General features: G+C 41.4%; 1 protein-coding gene across 1 annotated transcript in view; it reads right to left on the bottom strand.

Moving 5' to 3' along the window:
* Window positions 1–5,908: 5,908 nt before the first annotated feature.
* Window positions 5,909–11,743, bottom strand: part of LOC147011866 (calcineurin subunit B type 1) — a 40,274-nt gene continuing 34,439 nt past the window's right edge. Inside the window, exon 6 of the mRNA XM_085857329.1 lies at window positions 5,909–7,409. Within this exon, the coding sequence (XP_085713455.1) occupies window positions 7,362–7,409 (48 nt within the window). The 3' untranslated portion in view covers window positions 5,909–7,361. The remainder of the gene's footprint in view (window positions 7,410–11,743) is intronic.

Below are 11,743 nucleotides of genomic sequence, written 5' to 3'. Positions count from 1 at the left end.
ATAGAGGGTGGCCCTTTTTCTTTTGCTTTGGAGTATATGTGTTGTCGGCGCCGTCTGTAAAGTAAAACTGTGTAAGTGTTTCCATGTGCTCGCGTAGTCGGTAGTAGATCTGCATTGTGTTTCTTTTGTTGCATTTGCTTTTGGTGCATAATTGTTGTGTTTCTTTTACATTTGCTTTTGGTGCATAATTGTTGTAATTGTATATGTGTGCTTTCCGTTTGCCGCGGAATAAATGTGAATTATGTTGAACTGTTTTTCCCGTTTCGCTTCGTCTTTTCTTTAATTGAATCTCCATCTTACTTCACGTAAAGGGTTGGTAGTGGGCTAAAAAACGCCCGAAAATTAATCGGAACCGTCGAGGTTGACGATAACACCGCTCGGTTATCCCGATAGTACGGAACGGGTCGCTTAAAGTGGCCCGTGTCCGAAGTCGACCTGCGGCGAGGTGCGATCGCCCGGTCTACCCTCCGTGTGGGTACTTAGGTAGGTCGAATTTGGCAAACAACCCTATCCCACGCGGGGGGCCGATTGGCACGATCGTGGTGAGGCCGAAAGGCCCACCCGTGACTAGTTCCCGGCGTTAGTCCGAGAGGGTCACGACGGAATTGTCCGTCCAGTGGGCGACGTGCCGCGATTCGAGTTACGTGGCCGCTCGCACGCCGGCGGGCGCGAATTCGCAACAATATATATGCTTCAAAAATTAAAACAAGCTCAAATGAGCTAAGATCCTCGTCCTCTTAATGATGACGTCATAAAAACGAATATGACGTCATTGTGATGTATCAGGTTTGTGATAAATTATCTGTGCTAATGCCCGGCTTGATTCCCGCAAACAAAATTCAAACAGCTTGCCTAGTTTCGGAGATAATGGTATAGGTGATTTCCATTAGCGGCGAGATTATGACGTGAACTTTTTTTCTCGGAAGAATTTTCAAAATCGGAGATGGTTACAGCCTGCGTGTGGGCTTTCTGCATATACATGGAAAGTTTCACGAAGATCCGATGAAAACTCTGGGTTGTGAAACAAAAAATAGGTATGGCATCATAAAAATTGATATGATGTCATAGTGATGCATCATATGTGCGGTAATTCATCTCTGCTAATGCCCTGTTCGATTCCCGCAAACAGAATTCAAAAAGCTTGCCTAGTTTCGGAGATAATTTTTTTGGCGATTTCCATTAGCGGAGATATTTTGACGTCATAACTTTTTTTTTCTTGGAGGAATTTTCAAAATCGGAGATGGTTACTGTCTGTGCAGGGTATTTTTACATGTATACACCAAGTTTCAGGAAGTTTCGATGAAAACTGTAGGCTGTGAAACAAACTAGTTTTGGAGATAATGGTATGGGCGATTTCCATTAGTGGCGATATTATGACGTTAACTTTTTTCTAGGAAGAATTTCCAAAATCGGAGATGGTTACTGCCTGCACGTGGGCTTTCTGCATATACATGGCAAGTTTCAGGAAGATCCGATGAAAACTCTGGGTTATGAAACAAAAAATGACAAAAAATAGGAATTACGTCATCAAAATTGATATGACATCATAGTGATGTATCATATGTGCGGTAATTCATCTCTGCTAATGCCCTGTTCGATTCCCGCAAACAGAATTCAAAAAGCTTGCCGAGTTTGAGATAATTTTTTAGGCGATTTCCATTAGCGGAGATATTTTGACGTCGCAACTTATTTTCTCGGAGGATTTTTCAAATTTGGAGATGGTTACTGTCTGTGCAGGGTATTTTTACATATATATGCCAAGCTTCAGAAGGTTTCGATGAAAACTGTAGGCTGTGAAACAAATGAAACAAAAAATAGGAATGACATCATAAAAATTGATATGATGTCATAGTGATGTATCATATGTGTGGTAATTCATCTCTGCTAATTCCCTGTTCGACTCCCGCAAACAGATTTCAAAAAGCTTGCCTAGTTTCGGATATAATTTTTAGGCGATTTCCATTAGCGGAGATATTTTGACGTCATAACTTTTTTTTCTAGGAGGAATTTTCAAAATCGGAGATGGTTACTGTCTGTGCGGGGTATTTTTACATGTATATGCCAAGTTTCAGGAAGTTTCGATGAAAACTGTAGGCTGTGAAACAAAATAGTCCACAAGAACAACAACGTGAGTAAGACATAGAGATCCTCCACGAGGATCTAAAAAGTCCACAAGAAGAACAACAACGTGAGTAAGACTTAGAGATCCTCCACGAGGATCTAAAAATGTCAAAAAATAGGAATGACATCATAAAAATTGATATGACGTCATAGTGATGTATCATATGTGCGGTAATTCATCTCTGCTAATGCCCTGTTCAATTCCCGCAAACAGAATTCAAAAAGCTTGTCGAGTTTCGGAGATAATTTTTTTGGCGATTTCCATTCGCGGAGATATTTTGAAGTTATAACTTTTTTCTTGGAGGAATTTTCAAAATCGGAGATGGTTACTGTCTGCGCAGGGTATTTTTACATGTATATGCCAAGTTTCAGGAAATTTCGATGAAAACTGTAGGCTGTGAAACAAAAAAGTCCACAAGAACAACATGAGTAAGACTTAGAGATCCTCCACGAGGATCTAAAAATACTGAACCAAATCCAACCAAATTTTGAATGTTGCCTATGGTTACCCCAAGTATGGTTTCTGTCCTCGTAGCAGATCTGGGGTAGGAGGTTCAAGGTCGGGGGAAGACCACAGTTCTCTCTCTGTAAATGTACATCGTTTAGCGTTCCCAGTGATAGCCGGTGTTGAAAATCATCATCTGAAAAGAAAGTTTAAATAACTCGATAATATGCATTACGGTGATGTTGAAATGTGAGTGAGAATAATTTGAAGTTTTCAAAATGTTTAATTTCACACATTTTAAGGGGAAGTTCAAACCAAAGCATCCAACACCAAGCTTCGCAGCAAAGCAGAAGTGATTTTTTTTATTCGCGCCATATATAAGCAGCAAGGATGGTTGATGAAGGCGATGTTAGCTCACTTCCAAGCAGATGGAAGATGACCTCAGGGAAATGATAGTTGGAATTCAACATGTTATCTTTTGTTTAAACCTGTCAATGTGACGGGTTAAAATGCCTTATCTATATAGAAGAGAAGGCAAGTTTCTCCATCCGCAATACTTTATTCGAAACAAGTTTCTGCTGTGTTATTGTTATTACAATAATCCAAATAACACCATTGGAAAGCTAATAATCCATTTACTTGGAACAAAACTTTGTTCCTTCAGTCCCAAACTTTCCTTTTTTTAAAGCCCGTGTTTCCGGGATCGAGGAAAAAGAAGCGGGACCTCGAGCTTTAATGCTTTGGTTCCAACCAGAATGTATATTATTTTACGACAGCAGGACAAGGAAATAGTAATATTTCTTGAAGCAATAGAAAAATATATAAAAGTACCTGGAAGGAGCACACAAACAACACCAACAATTACATGTTATAAAAGATCCTTTTCATGCAACATGTTTTTGAAGTAAAACATGCTGTCTTTTGATTGAACTACTCAGCGAAGCGCCGGGAGGCACACCTTGTTATTTTAAAAGCAGAACTTGGCCAAATTATTTTATAGTTAACTTTGAAGACAACAAATTGACTCAAGTTAATTTTCGAAGCCTGCCATCGTTGGACGAATTGGTGAACTTACCAAATGGAGCGGAAGGAAGCAAATTAGACATGACCTTTCGGATGAGTGACTCTTTCTGTGAAATAACTTTGAGTTGCATTTAAAACCGAGCGATCCGGAGTTTGTAACATGCAACATTCAGTTTTATACTTGGAAGAGTCAAAACGAATGAGGCAATACGTCATCCATGTGATGAAGGCTGTGGACCGTCAGGGTCATCTGATCGCAGCATCCTTAAGCACGTCAGCAAGTGCGTCACAAATGGTGAGCAATGAGAAGGAAGGGGGAGGAAGGGATGGAGGAGGGTTGCCTCAATGTGCTTGTAGCCGCAAAAGGAAATATTCTTGAAAGTGGGCATCATCATTCCTACAGCATCGTGGTGATGCAGCTAGAATTTTAATAAGAACAAACTGTGAGTGGAATTGCATTCTGAAAAGCAATATTCATGTCCCACTGCTCCCATCGTGGAAAACATCAGGCTCAGCTGTTGGATCCTGAAGTGATGAGGATTATCGGCTCTTATTTGTGGTTGTAACATACGTAAGGAGGTAGGTAGGTAGGTGCATACTTTTTGCAGAGCATCGAGGTGCCCACAACCAGTCATGAACATTCCCTTGGCTGAGAACCATTGGAACCGAACCCACAATGGGAAGGGTAATACAACTAAGCTTTATACCACATTCAACCACTGAGCCACTGCTGCTCGTTATATCAACCAGACATCAAAACCAGAGAAGGTGATAGTCACCATTTATGGACATTTTTCTCATGCTGTCAAAACTCCGACCTGATGAGTGGGACATCTCAAGTCGAAACCGATGTGGGTTCATCTGATTAAGACGAAGAACCCTAATGTGTGGTTTGACATCACCGCAGTTCATCATCACACATCATAAGGTGAACAGCGATAAGTGTTACGACAGAGGTGAAGTCCACTTTGACGTGCTGGCATCCATCTCAGGACAGGAACAGTGAATTTACAACAAGTGATACATCACGCGTGGACTCCGGTGCTGAAGGACAGTACATCATGTATTGATATTCTTGTCGAATGTTATCGGTCCAAGTATATACTGGGAACACGATCGTTGCTTCGGTTTATGTCACGACAAACATGGAGGACACACGATGGAGCTCCGTGGAACAAACGCTTGGGTTCTCAGCCAATGTCCTCGTGTTTTATCAGCATCTCCAGCTGAGTCTCATGGAGACGTGTTTTGAAGGAACGTTCCGAGAATCCGAGAACCCTGAAGAAAGACCTGTGATCATTGCAATTGCATTGCTTTTCGAAAATAGTAGGCTGTTGTGTGTCGGTGGCTGGTCAATTTCAAAAATTGTTGCCCGAATATGCCCGGATGGTCATTCAATGTAAATGTCGGTCCTGCACTAATCACCTTCATGAAAATGGCTTTAAGTAGAGGTCTGTTCAAAGGAAATCAAGGAAAAGCTTTGAATCGTTTGTTATAAACTTTTTCACTTTTGATGCCATCTCAAAAATAATAATTAAAAAATATATCTATAAAGCACTAACTGCAACTTCAATGATTGCAGTTATTTCTGTAGAAGCATCTGATGTCATACGAGATGTGACTTTCACAGAGGTTTCCATATGTGCATGCAAGGCAAGTTTTAATATTGGTGGTGGTGGTCGTACGGCAGCTTAGCTGCCGGGGTAGCTATCATTTCTTGAAGCGCGACTGTGTCGCTGATCCAGTGCCCCTCTACCAGTACACACACTGGAACTGGTACTTATTTTGCCGACCTCGGAAGGATGACAGGCTGAGACAACCCCCTGGTGTATTAATTCAGCGGCCGACGGGGCTTGAACTCAGGACCCTAAGATCCCAAGCTGCCACTCTAACCACTGAGCCAACACCAGGCTCAGTTTTAATATTGATCAAATACGGTCGTTCTGTTTGATAGTCCGACAGGATGGTGTGCAATTAGCAGCGTAGTACACTTACTTATGAGCTGTCTACTCTGGGTTCGATTCATGACCCGACTATAAACTGTCATCCTGGTGTTTCACAGGCATGTGGTGTTGCATCAATGAGTGCACCATCCCCCCAGATGGACGTTAAGCCAGGTGTCCCTTCTGGCAAAATTAGTTGGTTCAGTCCGAACGTCAGGCCTGGCCAGCTGGTTCGTGAAAAACTTTGGCTTAAAAAAAAAAAACTCCCCCCAAACGACCCTACAAGAAAATGGAAATAATTGGAACTGTTAAAATAGTAGTACGGTAGTAGCAGTACTCAGTTGTGCACATTCAAAATAAAAACCCTCAAAACATCTTTCATTTGGCAACTGTCGAGTTTAATTAAGACCATGTAAAACACACATCTACTCTCTCCTCAAAAGCTATGCACAACAGCAGTGGTGGCAGTGACCCAAGCTGGTATTCTACGAGTATCTTTTTTTTCCCCACGTCCGCAAAGGTAATATCATCATCATCGATTCGTATCACATTGATAGTGTATGTTATGAATGAATAAATAGCCCCATAAAATAAATAAAACTTGAATACTCCGTGAAACTTTTCAATTAAGACCAACACGAGACACCGGGTGGCATTTCCGAGGAAATCACAAACAGTACAATCAATTAATCAATGAGTCATCACGTTGGGACAGACAGAAGAAAGACTGATGTCACAAACCACTGCAAAGTGCTCATCTCCATGGAAACGTTTCAAATGAATGTTTTCATTATCCTGGAAATTAAATTGCAATGAACCATGACGTGCAGTGGATGTGTCCAATTAGTATGGCAGGGAGGGGTCTTAAGGGGTCTTTTGGGTTAACTGGGTGGGGTGGGTGACAATTTAGTCATTTGGACTGAAAAGGAAGTCGTTCTTTTCGCACATTTAATTGAATGTTTTTCGTGATGACATACAAAAGGACAGAAAAATCGTTTTGAAATTCCTGACGCATTCGAACCTGGCTGCTTTCCTCTGTGTCAGACATCCAGTTACAGCGGACATCTTCTCAAGGCAAGACTAAAAGGACATGTCCATACTTACACGTCATCTGAAATGCATTCCTCATAATCCCTGCAACACAACCTTCAGCTTTATACTGTACTCTGCATTTCCTCATTGGCCTCGTCGTGTGAATTCGTTAATTCCTTGCGCTACAAAGGGGACAAAGAAACAAAAATGAATAAGACGATTTTAAAATTAAGACAGCCTCAGGCATTCGAACGACTGGTCGTGAGACATCCAAGCTTTACACCAAATGAAACCCGATACATTAGCTCCAAACTACAGATATCGAAAAGAATGAGGCACCGTGGATCATGAATGACCAATCGGAAATAAACGAGGAGACACTGGATGCGGCCAACACTGGTGGAATAATGGAGACACCCTGCAGAATCAAGGCCTTCTGAAGATATTTCCTGTGTATTTGGGATTAACCCCCCCCCTCCCCCCCCACGACCTCAAAGTACTGCATTTACTCTACTTTGTATGGGACGAAGCCTTCAGCCGGCTAACTTGTGAGTCATTACCGAAGCTTCACGAGGAGATGAAGCTTTAAAAGTTCATTTTAACACGAAACGTACCACGCTGCCTTTTGTCATCCTCATGGTGGCACAAAAGACGTGCATGAATAAATAAATAAATAAACAAACAAACAAAGCGCAGACAACACCAAGACGCTCAATAATTCATGTCCACGCCAAATGGTACTGAAAAGGTGCCCGCCCGTCGGGTCACGGTGGATCGCTCGGGCGAAGAAGGGAAAGTCACACATCCACGACCATCTTCTTGTGGATGTCCAAACCTCCGACCACCTACGGAGCAGGGCGGGAGGAAGTCAGGGGGTTATGAAGACCTACAACTGATGTTAGACTCGCTCAACTCTATCCCTAGCACTCTCCACCAGGGTGCAGTTTTGACCCATGACACCGGCCAACATGCCAAGTGGCACAGATCCATTTGCGTGGGAGGTTAGGACGTGCGCTCGAAGCAGCAGGGTCCCATGGGGGCTTCAATCAAGAATGCTATCTTCATTCCTTCTCCGGCAATCAGTTTGTGAAGACCAACAAAATGTGCTTTCGGTAATCTGGCAGAGCCTGGTTCGAAGTTTTGGGATTTTCATTCGTAACGATGAGGTGGGATGGCGCACGCACAAAAAAAAACCATGTACGACTTGCACAAACAAAATAAATAAATAAATAAATATAAAACGACCGAACGAAAGAACACAAAACGAAAAATAAATAAAATATCACGGCACGGAATGTGAGTTGGTGTATTAATTACATGAGACCCTTTGGAACCCCAAGACCCTTAAGATCTTTTAGACCCTTTACAACCCGAAGACCCAGAAGACCCATAAAACTTAACATCCCTAAGACCTATGAAGACCGCTGAAACCTTGAAGACCCTTTTGAGCCTTTCAAAACCTAAGATTCTTGAAAACCCTTGGAGACTCCTAAAAGCCTTTAGACCCTTTATAACCCTAAGACCCCTAACACCCCTCAAGCCCCGAAGACCATTTAGGACCATAAGATCTTTGAGAACCCGAACACCCTTTAAAACCCATTGGACCCCCTAAGACCCATCAAAAACTTTAAGACCTTTTATAACCCAAACACCATTTCGACCCCTAAGACTCTTTAAGACCACTAAGACCCTTTAGACACTTAAGACCAAGACTCTTTAAAACCCTGAAGACCCTCTTGATTCCCAAGACACTTTGAACCCCTAAAACCCTGAAATACCCATAACAGCCTTTAGACCCCTAAGATCCTTGAGGCCCTTTAAGACCCATATGACTCTTGACAATTGCAATACCCTCGAGACCCTTAGAATCTTAGCACCGTTTAGAACCCTAACATCCTTTTAGAACCCTAACACCCTTTAAGACCCGAAAGAGCCCTTAGACCCTTTAGAACCCTAAGACCCAGAAGACCACGAAGATAATTAAGACCCTGTAGACACTGTTAAACCCTATAGACCTCAAAGACCCTTTATAACCCGCACTCTATAGACCCATTACACCCTTTATTATCCTAAGACCTCGAAGAGCCTTTAGATCCTCTTAGGCTCTTTAGAACCCCAAAGACCCTTCGATTCTTTTCTACCCTTGAGACCTTTAGAGCTTCACACCTTTCCGACCTTCTAATACCCTGTAGAACCATTTGACCTTTAAATCCTTTATAGACATTTTAAGACCCTTCAGACAATTCCAACTATTTAGACCTTAAATTACACCCTTTAGACCCCTTCAAACTTTTAATACCCTTTTGACACAAGACCATTTTGACCCTTTAGACCTTTTCAGACCTTTCCACCCTTAGATCTTCAAACCATTTGACCTTTACAAATTTTTAGACTTTTGACCTTTACAACTAGACCATTTAGACATTTCATTTGCCATCAACGACTTTTCATTTCGTACATCATTCAATTAATTTGCCACACAAATCAAGCCCTGGTGAGGGTCTGCGATCTCTGATTGCTCTTTCCTGTTACCTCCATGAATCAATTCGTCATTGTTACACACCCAACCTGTTCACCAAGTTTCATCTGAATCCGTCCACAACTTTTTGAGATATCATGTTATATATTGGTTTAACCCTATCTCTCAATGGTAAAGAATCACTTTTAAAATTATCAGATCCGGAACCAGATTCGGATCTTCACCAAAATTGAATCAACAATTCTTCCTTGTCAAACACCCAACATATCCACAAAGTTTCATACAAATCCATCGACAACTTTTTGAGATATTGTGCTATTTATCGTTTTTGGCCCTATCTCTCAAACGGTGAAGAATCACTTAAAAAAATTCAAGTAGCCGGATCCGGACTCGGATCTGAACCAAAATTGAACAGTTTCGTCATTGTCACACAAACAACCTGTGCACCAAGTTTAATCCGAATCCGTCCACAACTTTTTGAGATAACCTGGACACAGACAAACAAACAAACAGACAGAAAGGGGTGAAAACATAACCTCCTTCACCTTTGGTCGTGGAGGTAACAAGAATGGCACTCCGATGTCGTGATGTCGCCAGATATACCGCCACCCACATTATTACATCATTATACAAACTTGTACCAAGTTTGATTTAAATCCCTGAACTCAGATTCAGAATATTAATTCATTCTGGCTGCCAGACCATGCATCCAATCAGGTTGGAATTTAAAATATGTATTCCCCATGACTACTAGATCATAATTGTGATGTTTCACGTCGATTGATGAAGCGGTTCAAGAGAAAGCATTTTTTAAACATTCTCATTCAATCCAATATGGCTGCCAGACCATGTGATCTATTCATTATTTGTGAATACCTTGGTATTCCCAATGCTTTGAGAGCGTGTGGGTGAAGTTTCCCATCAATCTATCCAGCCATTCTGGAGAAGATTTTAAAATATTTATTCTTTAAAAACTCAGAGCTGCCAAACCATGTGACCAATGACATCATAGGTGGAGAACTTTTTGTTGCTCACGGTCATACCTGTGAAGTTTTGCCTCAATCTGTTCAGCCATTTTGGAGAAAAGACTTTTGAGGGTTTTTATGCTCAAAAAAATATGGCTGCCGAACCACGTGACCGATGACGTCATCAACCCCCCCCCCCATAAAATTTAGTCGGAGATGACTTCAAAATTTTTTCATACTGATTGGATAAAGTGTTCGACGTATGCAATTATGACTTAAAAACAAAGCCACCTATGACATTATCAAAAAATCACTTGTTTCCCATGGGGAGTACTTCACACGTGCCAAGTTTCAATTTTCTCCATGAAGTGGTTTCGGAGATAAAGAGGTCGAAAGTTTTTCCTTTTTTTCCAACATGGCAGCCACACCACATGACCTATGATGTCATAATTATCATTAAAATATTCTGCCTGAGTAGTTGCACCTATATTGAAAATTTTGTGTCATTTGCATAAGTGGTTGCAGAGAAAACAGAGAAAATTAGCACGGACGGATGTACGGACAAATGGACGAACGGACAACCCGAAAACATAATGTCCCCGGAAACTTTGTCAACGGTGGCATAAAAATCCAAAAGGATGTTGGGATGTTACACCAAAAAGCATGTAAACAAGGTAGGGATGGTCACGAGAAATGATGATGTGAAACCATCCCTACATCTTTCTTTGAATAATGGTTGTCCCTAGAAGAATATTTCTTTTTGATTTTGTATTTTTGTTTGGTTATTTTACATGCATTTATATTTTGCATATTTATTTCTTTAGTTTGTGCAACTCACACAAAGTGTGTGTGTGTGTGTGTGTGTGTGTGTGTGTGTGTGTGTGTGTGTGTGTGTGTGTGTGTGTGTGTGTGTGTGTGTGTGTGTGTGTGTGTGTGTGTGTGTGTGTGTGTGTGTGTGTGCTGTCCTACCTCACCAATTTGAATGAAACCCCAAATGCGCATAACCGGGCTGTGCCAGATTTCTGAAAGCACCTTTTTTGGTCCTTTATAGCTCGGTCGGGATTCCAACCTAGGTTAGACAGCTCAAACGTCCGTTGTGTGATGATACCATCATCATCATCATCATCATCATCATAACCGTGCAATGTATTGTACTGTCGTTCAAAGTGCTTGCAAAACCATGCATTTCAAATGGATTCATCAGACCACAGATGTTTAAGGGCCACATACAGTATTTATAACATGCACTAACGTGGCAGAATGTTTGAGTCTTGATCCATGCCCCTTCCCTTTTATCTCTCCTTTCTCACCTCATACTTTTCCCTTTGTTCCTCCACGCTCCTTTAATCTTTTCCATCACTTCCACCACCACCCGCCCAAAAAAATTTTCTCCCTCCTATAATCCTGCCTTCAATTCCTTTCCTCATTTTGGCCACCAATGTATATGTAATAGACCTTCGGTCTCTGTTTGGAAGCACCTAATGGCCGAACTTTTAGCTAAACTGGAATGCTAAACGGCATCACACATTGAAAAGTTAATAAAAACAAATAAATATCAAACTACAGAGTTCATAGAACACGGTACCCCGCACCATGTTCAAATATATACTACACTTCAATTTTAACAAAATAATAATTTCAAAGATAGTTGAAAATTTTTTTTTGAAAGTTTAGCGCCATGGAGCAGTCTGATACACCACCCGGTAGAACATGTCAAATTCCTGCAAAACTGGAG

This window comes from Eptatretus burgeri, chromosome 15, assembly GCF_056783735.1.
Source record: "Eptatretus burgeri isolate ZD-2024b chromosome 15, Ebu_testis_v1, whole genome shotgun sequence".
Classification (NCBI taxonomy): Eukaryota; Metazoa; Chordata; class Myxini; order Myxiniformes; family Myxinidae; genus Eptatretus; species Eptatretus burgeri.
The sequence above is the reverse complement of the archived record's forward strand: the minus strand, read 5'-3'. Positions and strand labels throughout refer to the sequence as shown.